The 19,123-nt window shown below is 41.5% G+C and overlaps 1 protein-coding gene across 18 annotated transcripts in view; it reads right to left on the minus strand.

Moving 5' to 3' along the window:
* The window catches only part of PARD3 (par-3 family cell polarity regulator), a 677,665-nt gene that overhangs the window by 58,370 nt on the left and 600,172 nt on the right, over positions 1-19,123 (minus strand). For all 18 annotated transcript variants that reach the window (XM_049705522.1, XM_033439327.2, XM_033439322.2 and 15 more), the window contains one exon: positions 6,129-6,249. In XM_049705522.1, coding sequence (XP_049561479.1) covers positions 6,129-6,249 — 121 coding nt within the window. The remainder of the gene's footprint in view (positions 1-6,128; positions 6,250-19,123) is intronic.

The raw sequence follows: 19,123 nt of genomic DNA on the forward strand, positions 1-19,123 counted from the left end.
TTAAGAGTGTAAGTTGTTTACTCTGTTTAAAAGTGGCCATTGCTAATATTGGTAATGATTTTCTATAGAGGACTTACTGCCAACCTCTAATCCAAATAAAGTTAACTTTTGTCTCTAGATCCTGTCCTCCCTGCCCTCCCCTCTACCCGTCACACACTGTACTTACACAGCTATCGATTGAACTCTGTGGGTTCTGAATGTTGAAAAGCTTAATTGCTACTAATGATGTGAGTAATGGTTGAAAAATTGCCACACATACCAACTTCCCTCATCAAGATTTTATAAATATGTGTTTTGGTCTTAACACACTATTTGTCTTCTTCTCCTTTCCCAACCAGGGTTTGGATCTATTTTCCCATCTTAATCAGCAAGTAGGTTGAAAATAAAGAAGCAGCCCTCCAGTGTCCCTCACTGATGGGTGGCAGGCAGGCTCATGCACTTCACCACCGGAGGGTTCTGTGGGTAGAACAGCCCATGGGTCATGGAGGCTTTGGCTGGGAGGGTGGGTCATGGGACTCCAAGAAAAGGGTCTATTCTGCAGCAGCACAGAGACACCCTTGCCATAACTAAAGGGCACCCCTTTGCTGCAAGAATGGTTTCCTCCAGGTGGATTTTCAAGAGAGGTGATTGCCACCCAATTTGAACTGGAGTAACATTACACACAGCAAGGCTATCAACTAAGAAGGTATTTCTTGAGTCCAGGCGTGGAGACCCATTAGGAGGAAATGACAGCAGATACCTCTGAAGTCTTAAAGAAAGGAAGACAGGGCTTCCCTGGTGGCGCAGTGGTTGAGAGTCCGCCTGCCGATGCAGGGGACACGGGTTCGTGCCCCGGTCCGGGAGGATCCCACATGCCGTGGAGCGGCTGGGCCCGTGAGCCATGGCCGCTGAGCCGACGCGTCCGGAGCCTGTTGCTCCGCAACGGGAGAGGCCACAACAGTGAGAGGCCCGCGTACCGCAAAAACAAAAACAAAAACAAACAAACAAAAAAAGGAAGACAAAAAGAGAAGCATCATCTGCTCATATTCCCCAGGTCCAGGGAAGGCAGTCTAGGGGTGCAGGATGGTTGTGCAGTGTGACTGGCCCTCTTACGAAATCAGGCAAGAACCTAAATGGGAAAGGGGAGTTGTTAAAAGTCCAAGGCAGGAAAATGGAGAAAGGGACAGATTTTTTTTAATTTGTTTAAGGACAGACAGCTAGGAAGAAAGCTTGGGGGAGAACAGGATATTCATATCCTGGAGGATCAATTTTCTATCTGAAGGACTAAACTGCTTTCAGTCACTACCCACCCAGGATGGAAGGGATTTAGCAATACAGCTATTAAAAGCTCCATTATCCCATCCATCAACAGTCTCAGCCAGTAAGTCTGCTTGTGGGCAACACTCAGGTATCTGTAAAGTTTTAACAGCACACTGTGCTTAGGTCTGCAGCCTGCAATTTAATTCTTCTAAAAGCAACACTAAGTCCTGTCCATATCTGAGCTCTGTGATAATAACCCTAACGTCAGCTATTGTTCCATTATCTCAAGAAAGATTTACAGCAACTTGCTGCTTTATTTATGCTGCACCTGGCCCTGCTTTGGGGGAAGAAGTTGCTTTTTCTTCTTCTTCTTTTACTCAGCTTGGGAGAGAATTCACTTCAGTTATGGAGCTAAGGAAATGTCCTGGGCCTCTGCTCATCGAAGGACCTTTGGTGCCACAAATCAGCTCCCTCAGGCCCAAACGTTACTTTGAACAAAAGCCCAGGAACAGGTGCGTACTGTTCTGCTAGAGTAGAGAGAACATTCTGAAAATGGATAAGTTGAAAAGGGCCCCTTGGAAGAATTTTCTGTAGCATCTCTCTCTGTATGTAAAGTCATTGGCCTGGATATTTTTCTAAATGATACATCTGACTGCACTTCATGTGTGGGCATTTCTGACAAGCGGGGCAATTTCAATTCATATGGTCTAAACTGTACACACAGCTTGAAGATGGGCTTGTGGTTCCTTAACACTAAAATGATTACAAATAATTCCAGTGGGTGAGATCATGGCCTCATCCTTTCCAAACACAGTGATCTTTCAAGGTCAGAATACATACGGGAAAAGAATCAAGATTCCAAGATATTCAAAGCTCATTTTGTAAAACAGATCATAAAAACTACAGGCTACGTTACATTTTGAACAACTGAGCAGCTCTTCATAAGGCAACAATGAGAATTTGTATGAAAATTAATACACTGAGTAGAATTACAGTCACTGTACACTCATTTACACGATCTGTAGAATGGAGAGTACACAGCAAGATCCCAATTGTTTGATAAATGAATGAATGAATAAATAAATAAATAAATGGAGGAGGTCAACTTCTGACCCACAATTTGGGAAATTATTCCATTCCCAAGGTAATCAGCTTGTCATCCAAATAATTCCCCGCTCAATCATTACAGGAAATGATCATACAAGCCAAGTTGTCCATCTGAAGTTGCTACGGCATTTTGATATACAATAATTTGGCCTATGACCTTCAGTAGTTGAGTTTCCTAACGTACAAGACATTCTCAAACATTTTTATCCCAACATGATTGCTCATATTAAGCAGATAACATAGAAACATGTGCCAAAATATTCATGCCCCTCATTAAAAAAAACTTATAAAGAAACCTAATGGATACCAAATGGTTGCCACATCTCCTAGCGCAAAACTTCTAGAGCCAAGAAGGAGGAAATGCTCATTTAGCCTCCAACAAACCTGGAGATCTTGCATGTGGATAACTAACCAGAAATAATTCCAATTAATTTTAGTTCCCAAAGATAGATCCCTCTGTTTCTCAAAGTTGTATATTTAAAATATTTTCCAACTTCAAAGAGGTGTTCTTTCAAGCTTTTTTGTGCCCACCCACCCACATCCCCTTCTCAAGACTGTAAAAGTACGCCTTTCCTTTGTATCAGCTCCACTGTGGGATCCTAAGGGCGTTCTTTCTTTGTTTTCCAGAACCAAACACAATAACAGAACATAATCAACACTCAAGAAATTTGGTGAGTTAAATGATTAATTACGGACTAAGACATGCTGGTTGGATAATCCACATGCCCTGGTAAAGTAAAATGGCACGACGCTGCCCCTCCTGGGCTGGACGAGGAGTGAAAAGCCCTTGGAGGGCCTGGGCTGCTAGAGTTAAGGGCTGTGAGAACCATTTCCATATGCAGCGGCTGTTTATCCCTTCAGGTTGCCACTGGCCTCATTCTTCCTTTCAGCACCTTCGTGCAAATACACACAGTTAAGGATGTTTACCCCGCAACACAAAAGAAGCCTGCTTTAGGAGACCTAGCAGGACTAGGTTGAGTCATTGAGCCAAACAACAGAAGTAGATGAACATAATTCCATCCTGTTGCTACGCAGGAATAACTCAGTTTACTGGATCATCTAGAAAAATAAACTAAATATTATTAATAGTGATATTGTTGCAGAGGACAGATTGTCATATGTATTCAATCCGTTGCACATGTTTTATAACCTCCCAAAGTCAGCTACGACTGATTTCCTGAGTTTTTCCTCCGGGATGCCGGTCTCATATTGCCTGTTCTAAGGTCCCATCTTCCTCACTTGAACCAAGGTGAGGTCCTTCAAACTGGGACGCCTTCTCCAGTTTTTCCTTCTTCTCCTTTCAGTTGCCACATGAACCTTCCACAAACTCCAACTTGATCACCAAACCCCGGATCAGAACCTTTCCTGGCTTTGTGTGGAGTGTACTGAGGGTGTTGGATTTTAGGACCAAAAAGGACTTCAGCGATGATCTAAACTCTGGAGCAATGCCTCCCACAGCTGACCATCCTTCGACATGACGTGGAGGGCGTATTAAAATACAGATTCCTGGGCCCCACCCACAGAGGTTCAGCTCCAGTAAGTCTGAGGCAGGGCCCAGGAACGTGCACGTGTGACAAGCTCCCAGGAGAAGCTGAAGGTGCTGGTCCGTGGACTACACTTGGAGAAGCTCCGACCCACGGCAGCAGCCTCTGTCTTCAACCCAAGGAGCTCTGCTGACATCTGCTTTACTCAACACCCCCAGCTTCCTCTTAAATGTTCATTCTAACAAAAGGTTTAGTAACTGACAATCAGCTACTCTAACCCCCTTGGTTTACAAATAAGAAAATTGAGGCCTGGAGAAAAAATTTAAAATTATTTTTTCTAACCTGGCTAGTGGGCCGGCATTCTGTCCTGATACCATTTTTGTTCAGACTTTCAGTCTAGCATTGAAAGCTCCTAGAACCTTCCCACCTTCATCTCTCCTTCCCTACAATCTAACCACACTCGGGTCCACGTCAGCCTTTTCTCACACCATCCTTCGTCTGCCCCTACTCTCCCAAATATCGAGTGCGATCATACACCCAACACGTTGAACTGAACTCAATACACGTTTTGGGCCCTAATCACTCCTCCACTTCAGGAACTCACATGCATGGACGGGACACCTTTGATCCCAACATCATCCAGATGTTCCTGGACTCCAAAAATACACTCTTTTGACCGCAGCCTCCTAAGCTTTATAATCCTAGACTGCTGGCACCCCCAGCTCCACTCCCAGCAGCCTGCCAGGCTACCAGAGCGGTACTGACCACCGGTTCATCCCTGAGGTGAATACTGTTCATCCCTGAGCTGTACTGCCCACCCTGCCCACATGGGGCAGTGCTTCACCAGTATCCGCACCAGGCTTGCCTTCCTTGACTTTCTGCCATGTCTGTCTTGCCAATCCTCATCACAGAATTCAACTAAAAAATTATTTTTCTAAACAACAAGGTCCTACTGTATGGCTCAGGGAACTCTATTCAATATCCTGTGATAAACCATAACGGAAAAGAATATGAAAAAGAATATATATGTATAACTGAATTGCTTTGCTGTATAGCAGAAATAAACACAACATTGTAAATCAACTATTCTTCAATAAGATAAATTTTTTTTTAAAAAAATTATTTTCTGGGACTTCCCTTGGTGGCGCAGTGGTTAAGAATCCACCTGCCAATGCAGGGGACACAGGTTCAAGCCCTGGTCTGGGAAGATCCCACATGCCCAGAGCAACTAAGCTGGTGAGCCACAACTACTGAGCCTGCATGCTACAACTACTGAAGCCCGCGCGCCTAGAGCCCGTGCTCCGCAACAAGAGAAGCCACTGCAATGAGAAGCCCGCGCACCGCAACGAAGAGGAGCCCCCGCTCGCCGCAACTAGAGAAAGCCCGCACGCAGCAACGAAGACCCAATGCAGCCAAAAATAAATAAGTTAGTCAATTAATTTTTTAAAAATTATTTTTCTATTCCCTGTCCTCAAACCATTATTGGCTATGGTCACACTGTCATGTTGACTGGACTTACTAATACCCTCAGTTAGATTTTCCTGCCTCAGGCAGCTTATTTACTCATCTCTAGTTGACTCTCTCAGGTTTCCCAGGAAAGCCTTCACAATTCCCATCATATTGAACCCCCAAATCTGCTCCAATGCCTCCCATTCCCAGAAGTGACATCATCTCTATGGCAAAACACAAGATCAGAGCCCAAGTCTGGGGCTGGATTGGAAGGATTAATTAGCCCGCCACACTGTGGAATCTGGACTTATCTTGGGGGCATTGAGAAGCCATTCAGAGCGCTGCTGTAGAAGGGTCCCTCTGGCGGCGATGGGAGGGATGACTGGAGATGGGCTAGAGGCAGAGACCTGGCAGGGGCTCAACAAATGCACACAGGAGATGGGGGAGAATCAAGAATCACTAAATACTGTACTTTGCGTAGAGTAGATACACCATAGACGTGTTGAACTGATTTATTCAGGCTCTGACTCTCAGAAAAATGTATATAGAAAAATACTGAACTAAACTTTAAAACATGCAGAGTTGAGAGTCAGAATACTTCTGCTGTGTCTTGTCATCAGGCAAATGAAACCTATTCTGCAACGGACAGATGGTGCAACAAGATATAAAATGAAATTAGCAGTGATGAAACCCAGATGGAAATGAGGAAAAGGTCAATATGCTAAAGGTCAAAGGAATCTGGCTCCATCTTGTCTTGTTTCATAAAGGTCTGAGGTCACAGCTTAGAGGCTTTTACTGCAGGGAAGTTGCAGGACTTCCTACGACTGTGCCAAGACACCAAACACTCACCCAGGGCTGTTCAAAGCTATAGGTACGTCGCCGATCTTCCACATCTTCATCCTGCTTTGCTTGCTGAAATTCTTGCCGGAGACGCTGTATCCGATCATGGTTGCTAGGAGTTGATCTGTTGCTAAAAGACAAAACGGGCAACAGTGAACACCCTTCAGAAATACAATCTGTGGATGGAAGTTGCTAGGAAAAAATGGCAGCTTGCTGTGAAATGGTGCTGTTTGAGAGGAAGTGGAATTTTAAGACAATATCTAGGCATTTGAAATATGTTTGCATTTTGTTCTCATGATTGAGACTTACTGAGGTGATTTTAGACAGATACTCAAGAGGGCAAGGGGTATTTTTAGACATTCCTTTTTTACACAGCTCTTTAAAAGCCTAATTTCCTCTCGGTAGTCTGGCCAGGTGTTGGCAGCAAACATTTTTTGGAAAGGACATTGCATGAAAAGTCGGAAATACCAGGGTCCAGTCCTAGCTCCTCCACCTTCTTAAAGTAAAGTACTTAACGTCTCTGGGCTGCGACTTCTTTATATATAGGAAGTGCACATAAGAATCCCTTTTGCTCTAAATATCATCGTTGTAACAATCAAGTGAGACAACACCATACAATATAGACTCACAAACATGCAGTATTACTTTCATAATGCCATTATATGAAGTTCTTGTTTATGAGTTTTCCCACGTCTATACACAAAATCCAACACTCACAGTATACATGAAAAGCATTTTAAAAATAACCTCAGGTGGTAGTTTGATTGAACCAATGAGTTCATAATAATTTGCCTTCTTTTTTATAGCTTTGAATTCTGTTTTATTCTCACAGAAAGCTTGTAAGATAGGTGCAGAAGGTAGTATTTCACACACACACACACACACACACACACACACACAAAGGTAGAAACTGCCATTCAGAGAAGATAAGTAACTTGTTTGAAGTCTCCAGTCTTTCTCTAGCCAGTGGGGAATGTGAGACTAGAATCCAGAATTTTCTGGCCACTAACCCAGCCTCACCTCACTATACCCTGTTGTTTCATTTAGTAAAACACACAGCAGACATCAAAGCCCCTCCCCTATTAAATTACATACATATTTAAAACAGTATTTTGCAAGAGTAATAGATATAACCAAAATCAATCTTAAATCTCACAGCACTTTTGGTGGATTCCATTCCCTAAGCACAAAATTACATCCAATCCGGACAGCTATTCAAGCACATTAGGTATATAGTTTTCCAACAAAACTTCAGACTTCCTGAGGACAAGAACCAAGTCTTATATTTATCACATATACCCCTCCAAGCTGCTGGCAGAATGGGAAGCTATCAGCCAATAGGAGGATGGGTCCCTTCACTGAAGACCTGTTGCCCTGATGACTCAGAGTGGATCTGAGTTCTTTTGGCTGCACAGCCCCCTGGGTAATGTCATTTGTGAGAGGTGGCCCGGAAAGGGAAAGTCTGTCAGAGGCGAGCCTATAAAATTCTCAAACGAACACGTCTTTGTATAATTTCACATAGTTTCAAGAATTCCAAAGGTTTGAAAATCTCAAATTGGAAATGATCACATCCAGGACCATAACATGAACAACTTCTAAGAATAGGGGATTGTCTTTCATCACTTCATCTCCCCGGTGGGTTCCTATCACCCTTATGTTTCTATCAATTTCATGAGAGCTTCTGGAATATCCTGTCGATACATTCAATTTGATGATTTTCCCAGTCAATGAAAACTTGTGTTCCCTTTGTTCCTCTTCTGATAGATCTTTGGGACTGATCAGCCAGAGAACATGGAAAGTTAATCTGTAAAATGTGCTAGTTGACAACATGACGCTTCCGTCTACACGTGGGTACCACTTTAAACTTCCCCTCCACACTCCTGAGCCTAGTAGGGGGTTATTCCTACTGGTTTTTAAATCATATATACAGCATCTTATCTTGTCCCAGCAGACACGTTTTCCAGATGGAACGCCCAATCCACAGAACTCCTCACCCTCCATGTGAAACTGTGATGGTGTAGGTACGTGGATAGATTCATAAGACAAAGGCTAGGAAAGTGAACATTCATTCACCTCACTGCCCTCTTTCCAGCTGTGACTCTTTTGTCCCCTGCATACTTCACAGCTTTTAATAGGGGGATTGTAGGAGGCTTGCCTGGCGAAATATTTTACAAGTCTTAGTAGAAATATTTCCCTATTATTTTCATGTAGCACAGACAGTTTTAACCACATAATTATTAGGTCCATGACGTCCAAACCATTGGTGAAAACGGACCTCTTCTTACTATTTGTGATTACCTGAATGTGCAGTCTCCCAAAAAAGTGATTTGGTTATATGTATACTTGTATCTATTCTTTTTCAGATTCTTTTCCCATTTAGGTTATTACAGAATATTGAGCAGAGTTGCCTGTGCTATACAGTAGGTCCTTGTTGGTTATCTATTTTAAATATAGCAGTGTGTACATGTCAATCCAAAATTCCCAATCTATTCCTCCCCCCCATCTTTCCCCCTTGGTAACTGTAAATTCATTCTCTAAGTCTGTAAGTCTGTTTCTGTTTTGTAAATAAGTTTTTGCATCATGAAGTAAATTTTTTTAGATTCCACATATAAGCGATATCATATGATATTTGTCTTTCTCTGTCTTACTTCACTTAGTATGGTAATCTCCAAGTGCATCCATGTTACTGCAAATGGCATTATTTCATTCTTTTTAATGGCTGAGTAATATACCATTGTATATATGTACCACATCTTCTCTATCCATTCATCTGTCAATGGATATTTAAGCTGCTTCCATGTCTTGCCTATTGTAAACAGTGCTGCAATGAACATTGGGGTGCATGTATCCTTTTGAACCATGTTTTTCTCTAGATATATGTCCAGGAATGGGATTGCTGGATCATATGGTAATTCTATTTTTAGTTTTTTAAGGAACCTCCATACTTTTCTCCATAGTGGCTGTACCAATTTACATTCTCAGTCTCACAACAAGGGAAGTGGACCTAGGTCCTTAATTTTAAGTTCTGGTGACCTTCATGCTTTTCATAGGACAAGACAAGATCTGGAAGTCACTTCTGACCTTATTTCCAAATCTGGGCAGCTGGCGAGACCCCTGTTTCACTCCCTTTTCCTTGCTTCCTTTCTTCTTATGCTCTAGAGGAAGCAGACTGACCTGCCTAAGACTAGCAAAGCACCCGAGGGTTGAAGGCTGCAGTGGTTTTCTGATGGATGGAGATTTCCAAAGACTGGAAGCCTATCAAGAATCCTTGGGGAATAACAGCTGGCAGTCTGCACGTGAAACCCTGGCTTCTAGAGATGGAACCACTGCAACTGCTTAGTTCTGCCTCTCAGGCCAGGCTCTAAGGGCCAATAACTCACATCTGGATTTCTAAAGCTCTTGGTTACCTCTTCTGCCAAGAAGGCCAAAGGAAATTTGAGATATTCATTAGCATTCGTGACGAATGCCTGCAGACCCCAATCAACTTATACTTGGGTTCACTGCCAACTTAAAGTTGCTCATTATTATTATTTTTTTTGGTGAGGAATATAACAAAGATATCACCTAAGTTGATCAGATGGGTGAATGAGACAATAAAACTCTTAATGAGGAGTCAGTAAATCATAATTTACCAAGAGTGTACAGAAAGGAGGGATGAGGATGGGAATGACAGAGATGCTTTTTGGGTAAAAAAAATCTACACGGTTTATGTCCAACATTAGCATTTAGCCTTTCTTACACATTGGTGTTTATACACGTGCACACACTCGTGTGAGTGTGTGTGTGTGTGTGTGTGTGTATTTTAAACTAAATGAAGAGGATTTTGGTCCCGTAATGATCTGGGATTTTTTCTGACAGGGTCAAGAAAGCGTACATTGGATCACACACTATGGAGATCCCTAACACACGTGTACAACCTAACCCTGACTTAGACGGAACCTAAATCTTTCCCATCCAATTACCGTGGGAACGTACTCTCTCCTATCAGAGGTAGACCACACAGAGTACTAAGTTTTAAAACCTTCAGATTGGACTCCTGCGATGTGCTTCACAAGCAAAAGTAGCTGAAAACACCAATCCATGCTAACTGCAGCCACAATCCTATCTGTAGATAAGCATCTGAGCCTGCCCCGCATCTGCGCTGCACAGGTGCACTGAATGAGGAAAGAAACTTCATAATCGCGGGTCTCACCACTAGACGTGTCTTGTGTATGAATCTCACCATCCAGAGTGCTTTTCAAAAAATGCTGATTGAGACTCATCTTGAGATATTCTGAGTCAGCCCGGCTAGAGCAGGGCCCAGGAATCTGCATGCATTTGAAAGCACTGCAAGCACTCTATGGACAACACTTTGAAAACAAGGCCTGCAGGCTTCATAGTTGGGACAAATTCCAATGCCTGCAGGGCAATTAACTAAAGAGTGAAGGAGACCCACTGCGCTGGAAGCACGAAGTATGTCCTTGGACAACTGGGAGAAATATGCTTGGTCTAGAAAGGGAGGCCCTTACTTGGTTCCAGTAGATCATTGCCCTGAAAGGATATGGGTCTGATGTTGCCTTCTAACTTTTTTCTTTTGAGAGAAGTCAGAATTATAGTCCCCACCCTACCTTTTAATTTTTTTTTTTTTTTTGCGGTACGTGGGCCTCTCACTGTTGTGGCCTCTCCCGTTGCGGAGCACAGGCTCCGGACGCGCAGGCTCAGCGGCCATGGCTCACGGGCCCAGCCGCTCCGCGGCATGTGGGATCTTCCCAGACCGGGGCACGAACCCGTGTCCCCTGCATTGACAGGCGGACTCTCAACCACTGCGCCACCAGGGAAGCCCCCTACCTTCTAATTTTAAATACTGGCTTATTTTAATTTTTCAATCCTAGGTGAGACAAAAACATATCTGTTGCCTGCTAGCTTGTAAGCTCTACTTTATATTCTACAGATGCTGCCTATTTTATATGTTGCTTTTCCAGGTTATTTACTTTCACTGCACCGAGATAAGGCTAGTGGACCCCTAGTAACAGGCCCAAGAAGCAAATATTTAAAAAAAAAGACCACTGGGCATTGTCCATGCAGCCTTGCCTCTGCTCCTGATCTAACACTGGGCACACTGGCCTGCAGACTTGAGTTCTGACCTATCTTTTCAGACCATCATATGCTGAGAGAGAGGTGTTTGTGATGTGACTGATGAATTCTTTATGGACTAAAAATACTTTAACATTTGCATGTTTAATTATGGAAGGGAAATCCAGAAAACTGGAATAGAGGGCATAGCCTTAAGACCCAGAATTCAATGGAAGGGATTGCTCTGAACAAGGAGGTACCATCTTGGTACATACTTTCCTTCCTATAGAAGGAAGGAGAAAGGGAAAGCGAAGAGAGGAGGAAGACAGAGGGAGGGGATGTATCCATGGGCTCAGAAGGGGGAGATGATTCTACACTCTAGTACAAGAGAAGAGACACTTCCAAGGAAGAGAGGAGATAAATTTGCTCGTATCTTTCTTTCTGTAATACCCTTTCTTTTTCTTTCCATCTTTCCAATTCTACCAGGAAGTCAAAGAAATCAAATTCCACCTCCTTGAAGCCTTTCCTAACTACTGCAGCCCATGTTCATCTTTTCCTTTCAATTCCTCCATACTCCCTGTCCTCTGACCCAGATACTGTTTTACAGTGTTTGGTACTTAGACGGGTGTGTGTTTCTCTTCCTTAAGTTTAGGCCTTCATTACAATCATATATTTTGTACGTCACATCCCTGCGGCAGGTAAATTGTTAGCAAATATTTATGATGGACAGACTTTCAGGCGTCCCATGATCCCTGCCTCTGGGATCCCAACCTTTGTGCAACCCAAACACATGAGTGTGGGCAGGGCCTGTGACTTGCTTCTATCCAGTAAAACGAGGCAAAGGTCAAGAAATGTGTACGACTACATGTACGTGGTTAAATAAGAACACAGGGTCTATCTTACTAGTCCTTCTTTCCCCTTTCTGGCTTTGAAGAAGGGAGCTGTCACGAATCCTACAGCTTCAAAGAACAGAATAATGCCAACAACTCCAGGAGCAGGGAAGTGGGGCTTCCCTAAGCACAGCCTCCAAGTGAGAACCCAGCCTGGCTGACACCTTGATTGCCCCAGGATGAGACCTTGAGCAGGGCGTTCCGCTAAGCCGTTGCCAGACACCAGACCCACAGAAACTGATACAATAAACATGTGTTGTTTGAAGCTAAGTCTGTGTTAACTTGCTCTGCAGCAAAAACTGATACCCACTGATGATGGCCTTGGCTGTGGGACTTGATTTGGCCGGTACGATGTTAGTGGATATGATGCAAACAGGGGTTTGCGATGTGATTGTATGGCAGGTCTCCCTCTGATGACAACAAAAGATAACACCTAAACTCCCTAAACCTTGCTCTCTTCAGCGTACACACACACACCACCTATCACCACCATGTCACCTTAAACAATGTGAGGGCGTTGTACACTATTAAATGAAAGCAAGTAGCCTGGAAGGGCTCACAGAACTATGCCTTGTCCACAGTTGCAACCTAATAAATATTGCCTGTTGCAAAGCCTGTTGGTTAGAAGAGCAGAGTAAAAGAGAGGAATCATACTTGATGAATGAGTTTTACCACTATCATTTATATGATTAATCACTCCAAAGTTCTGGTCTCCTAGAAAAATTACACAAAGGAAATACTATTGCACAAGATGTCATTGAAAGATGGTAACTGCCAGACTTTAACACGTGAAACCAATCGAGTGCACTTTCCACTAGACACCAGCTTACAGCCAAGAACACCCCACGGAAATCTACCCAATGGCTTAGGGTAACTCCTTCTGTCAACCTCCCCATCACTTCACCAAAACGCCCCACTCTGGTTCTATGCTCTCTGCAAATCAGCCCTCTTAAGGCCAAAGCAACAATGTTTTCCCCGAGTGTGGGGAGAACAGCCCCACCAACCAGGTGGTTTGGTAAAACCAAACTCAAGGACTCATCCTAGTTTCTCTTTCTGGCAGAAATTGGTGACCTGCTAGGATCTGGGTCAACACACAACCCACAAGGAGATATTCCTGGTTAAAACGGGTTTTAGTTACTTTGCCAAGGATTCAGTTTGTAACAGATGTCCTTCAAATCCCCAGTTTGCAAAAGAACAGGGACACAGTAAAGATTTTGGTTAACCGTATCAGCTCATACCTTCAGCCTCTTCATCGTTGCTCTATACTTCTCAGCCCTAGCAATTTACTTTCTGGCCTAAGTACAAAATTCTACTCCAAATGTAGTGAATTTCATACCTGTACTTGGCATCCAATTACTGGGGATGCAAAAGGACATTATTCTTCTTCCCAATTAAAAAAAATGCAAAAGCCGATTTCCAAATTATACCTGAGACCGTGGAGATAAAGCAGCTGCACACTCGAAGCTTTTTCCTGTTGATATATTTCTATCACCTCCCCCCAGGTGTTCCACGGGCGCACCAGATGGGAAAAGTACCAGCCTCTCTGCTTAAGGAACTTTTTCTCCTCCACCTGCCGGCACTTCAAAGACCTATCCTCTCCGGATCCTGGGATGCCACAGTCAGGATGCTGAAACCTCATTATGGTTTGCATCCCAGCACACTTAGAAAGGCGATAGTTAAGTTAAAGCTTCCAAGACTCCATTCGTTTATACTCAGATCCTGTTCTGCTGACCTCTGATGTCTTTAGCTAACAACTCAAACTTCGTGCAAGGTTTCTGGGTTTTAGTCGACTTATTTAAGGGAAATGTTATCTTTTTATTGATTTCCTTGGTATTTACAGAGACGGAAAGACTAAAGATCCAGCACAGTATGGGAACAACCTATCCTGCAAGACTACTCGTATTTTTGGAAACATTTTCATTGGAGAAAAATTAGAGCGTATTTCCCTCCCTTGCTTGATTAATTCTTACATCCGAGGAACGGAAAAGCTTTTAGTGCCTTTATTAGTACCAGTGGCAAGTCCAAAATTCAACTATTTCCTGAATGTCACTTAAAACAGACAACCAAACTGGAGCAGGCAAAAAGTGACACTGGAGAAAACATATGTAGGGCAGACCTGTCACATAGCTTTGGAAACAGGCAGCCAGCAATGACCACAAGCATCTCAGATCATTAAGCAATGTCTTACTGTGATGTTACGCGTCGATGTACGGAGTTGTAATCCTTTCAAAATAGACGGATTGCCAGCGTGATAAAGTGGATATAAACAAGTTCTTGAACAGGGATGACTAAAGTGTTGGTGGGGGCGGGTGGTGACGTTACTGAACTAAGAAGGGATGCTAGCTCAGGGACCAGGAACCAACACCATTCAGAGGCTGCAGGTGAACACCGCTCTTCTCACTTTGATATTTTTCTCTACTGATTAGCAATTCCATAAAATATTCCTGATCTTGTAATCGCCAGACAAGTAGTTATAATCTACAGATGTCAGAACCGAGTTCTTAATTGCTGTAAATTAGTGAGCAAACCCGGGTTTCTCATTAAACCCATTACACCCCGTATGGTAAAATGGAGCACGTGTCACATGTTCTCTTTCCTGCCACTCAAATCGGGAGCATTCTTTGTGAAATCCCGGGGACACACAGCAGCAGAGAGAGAGTGCTAGGGTGTGTTTGTGGCGGGTTCCTGTCCCCCAGAGTGTGCTTCCTCTAGGGGGAAAAGAAAAGCCTCTAAATGGCAATGAATTTGTTGCCTAAATTCTAACAATGGGCTCCACCGTGCCTCATCTTTGCTTCCTTAAGGCAGAGTAAGTGGTATCACTCCTCTGAAAACTTCTGCTTCTCTTAGAGGAACCTGGAAGCACTTCTTCCCATGGCCCATGGTTTGCCTCCTGTCACCTGTGCAGGCGAAGAGGCATACATTTCCAAATTAAAAGGGAAGGAACAGGCTAAAATGCCATGACAAAGCCAACTCTGAACTTCAGCTTAGGTACGCATTAGTGGGACCAGGCTAAGAAGACTGGCTTTCTGCTATGGCTCTGCCTCTCAGACTGGAAGATTTATGAGGAATGGGGGAAAGGGTGGGAGGGTTAAGCCAAGAAATGTATCAATTACCGAACTACAGATAAAAATAGCTCCTCTGCACAAGCTTCATTAAGTTTTATCAGCAAGTATCTTGGGGTTTTACACTCAAACCACAGGTCATAAATTCTCAGTAAATCCTCCGTATGTTCACCAAACACCTGAATTCAATTTCTCTTCTGGTTGTGAAGGAGGAATGTGGTGCTCAAATTAATTATGCATGCAAAGTTAGTTTCTAACAAGGGCAGCTCTTTTGTGATGCTGAAAGGTATTTACAACATCTGAAATTTGGGGATAGATCCTTCTTCAATCTTAGCATTTTTATATTGGTATAAATTCTCTCTTCCAAGTTTGTACAGTGAAAAAATAAAGTTGGTGAATACCTTAACGTTCGCATTTTTTTGTAGATAATCCCGGATATTTGTGAGATGTAATGAATGGTCTTAGTATTTACTATAGGGATTTTAGACAAATATTTCTATGGGTAGGTACAAATCACACCTTGAATTATAGGGAAAGTCTAAAGTGAGGCTAAATGGCTATATTTATATATGTTTACGCGTACATGTGAAATCAGCTACTTAGTGTCATTTTTACGCGTACATGTGAAATTAGCTACTTAGTGTCATTTTCAGTTTATTTTCAGTTATACTCATCATCTGTAATATGAAAAGAATTATGAGAAACTTATGCAAATCCCAGAGGCATTCACTTTCCTCAGCTGATAAAATTCATTTTCAGATTCTGACACCCATGATTTGTGGTCCATTTCACACCAATTTCAGTGTTATAAATCATAACAAATTAAAAATGTACAGCTATGTTCTCTGGGTTGAAAAGGTGGTCACCAAAGCTGTTAATACGGCACTTGCTTCTGATGTGATGAGTCGTAGGGAGGGTCATCTCTCTCCATCAGAAAGACTTGGGACGGGGTCTCACTCCAAGTCCCTGTGTGGTCATTCGGTAACAGGGCTATCATTTCCTAAGCAGCAAAATCTCAGGAATGTACCCCTCACCCCATTTTATTACTATCATCATTCTTCCTTATTAGCCTGTCACTGGGCTCAGGCAGGAGTGAGAAAAATTTAGCTTTACTTTTTCGAGGGGAATTCCTCCAGCTACAAAGAACACACACATGCACAGACATACATAATTTCAGGACTCAACAATAAATACACGAAAAAAGATATTCCATTGTGAGCCTGAGGTGGCTCCTCCTAACTAGTAAATTTCACAGAAATAATACAAGTTGGTTTCTACCAGAAAGGGTTGATCAGTCTTCAGGCCACATTTCCAGGGAGGCATACGGTAAAACTCGGCACAAAAGTAATATTATTTAGCAAGCTTTCAAAAACTATCAATATAAAACTATCAAAGAGATCGTATTCTAATAAACCTTTCTAAACAGACAGTCTTTGAATACTATGAGGGTGAATGGTAGAATCTAAGACCCCAGGGATGGTGGAGAAATCCAGATTGAACTCCCACAAGCCCCTGTGAGAAATGGGGGCTGAGCCGTGGACAGAAGCAGAGTTCTGCAGGCATGAGTCTTCCTAGCAGGCAACTCTGTGTGGCTTTAAACGAATAAATGATGGAAGAGAAAATGTTTTCCAGGTATACCTATGAATTTAAATGCACTCTTGAAAATAAAATGTTACTGCCTATAAGAAACCCCATATGTCATTTTTCTTTGCACAATGGAAGAAGCAGTTATAATTTGGGGTTAATACCCAAAGTGCACTTACTTTTCATAAATCGTGTGATTTTTCTTGAACTGTCTATTAAACGGCAAGGACATGTAAGGTTATTCTAATGGGTTAGAGAGTTGAGGAAAGGTTATGGATTATACTATTCATTCAGTAAAACCACTGGGGATACAAAGGTTAGTCAGTTGTGACCTACAGTTAAAGTCTGTGCTTTAAACTAAAATATACAATTCAGTGTCTGAAGAAAGAGCAAATGGATTTTAATATTATAGGTGAAAACCCTGAAGAACTAAAAGAAGAGTGAAAATCAGGAATATATTATGGAAATTTGAAATAAAAAAGCAATGGAAATTAAATTACCAAAACTGATGGTTTTTGATGACAAAATAAAACAATTATCATGTTCTTTTTCACATTACAGAGGTTTTATCATACAAGTATAGAAACTAATTATAGAACCATTATTTTAACTCTTTAATCATGAAATGATTACATAGAATTTAAGGCTAACATTTTCTTTGTTTTTGCATTCTCTGTCTTTAATGACAGCATAATTGCAAAATATTATACAAAACCAAGCTATGGTTTTTTTAGGATAAAAATTCCAATGCAGTGCAGTGCTTAATACTCATGTCATAATTCTAAATAATGGTTACATTCTATATGGCTTTTCTGAAATGACTTAAAGTGGAAAATAATGTTAACAGGAGATATAGTGCCTGTAGGTTTCATGAGTGGCTAACTCTGAAACACTTTTGATGCCTAGAATAAAAGCAGAAACATAAATTTATTCATTTTCTAAAAAAACAACATTGGATGGGCCCCAAAAAAGAGTCTGCATCTATTATTTTTAAACATTTTAAAGATCATTAGAATATTTTTCTTGACTGGTAATTAATGTTTTTACTTCTATTTATGCTCTAAATTAATTTCATAATTATTAGTTAATAATTTTCTAGGCTTTTCTTCTATTCACAATTTGACCACAACCTAATTTACAAATTATTTATCTGGAAATAAATGAGACAGAAATGTCAATCAACTTAACTTCTCATTTAGGTTTAACTGAATTATTATGAGAGAGCACAAAAAGTGTGACCATATTGGTTTGGAATTAATGGTAGACATCATTCTTTTGTAAATTACATTTTTTTTCACAGTAATACTCGCCTATGTATAGTTTATACGTTACAATGCTAAAGAAAAAGCTTAAAATAAAAGAATCTCCTTTTTCATCACATCTTGTTCCTCTGACTACCCAATCCTTCCCCTCCAAAAAAAACCCCACTTTTTAAGGCTTTTAGCTGTTTTCTATGATATTTCTTTTTAACTCAACCTGAGATAGTCAGAACGGATTGATCATAATTCCCAGTTTGTGATATACCCTTGATGATTTCTGCACGACTCACTTTCTTTCACTTAGCGATTTTTAATACTGGACTCAATATTATTTAAATGTATCAATATTATCAGTATGACTCATTACACAAAACAAAAGCTAGGGATTTAATAATAACCCATATCTAGCCAAATAGCTCTGGTATTTACATATTTCAGAATGATACATTTTTACTGCTATCTTCTGATTCATTAGTTTTAAACATCTGTTCTTTTCTATTTCTTTACTTTTGCATCTGTATGAAACGATGGGTGTTCACTAAACTTATTGTGATGATCATTTCACGAGGTATGTGAGTCCAATCATTATGCTGTACACCTTAAACTTATACAGGGATGTGTGTCAATTATATCTCAACAGAACTGGAAGAAAATAAAATAAAGCAAAGTAAAGTAAATAAAGTAAAATAAAATAAAATAAAAAACACTGCTGACTTCCTCTGAAGGTTGGTGAAGCACTAGCTCTCTTACACACTGCAATCCCAATTCCGACTCCCAGTTCCTCCCAATAGAGCTCTAGCACAACTTTTCAATGATTTTTTTTTTAGTGTTTACATTATTCATATATTGTCCACTGCTAATTCAAGTGGCGCATCATGGTTACATTTCCTTTCTTCTATGACATACACGGTTTTCCTTTTGCTTCATTTTCTTAGACCCTGTCCCTACAACCTTTTTAAAAAAGACTTTATTTTTTAGAGTAGTTTTCAGTTCACAGCAAAACTGAGAGGCAGGTACAGAGCTATCCCATGTACACCCTGTCCCCATGCAGACATGGCCTTCCCCACTATCCACATCCTCCATCCAAGTGGGGTATTTGTTACAGCTCATGGACCTACACTAACACAACATTATCACCCTAAGTCCACAGTTTACAG

The sequence above is a fragment of the Orcinus orca genome, chromosome 2, assembly GCF_937001465.1.
Source record: "Orcinus orca chromosome 2, mOrcOrc1.1, whole genome shotgun sequence".
NCBI lineage: Eukaryota > Metazoa > Chordata > Mammalia > Artiodactyla > Delphinidae > Orcinus > Orcinus orca.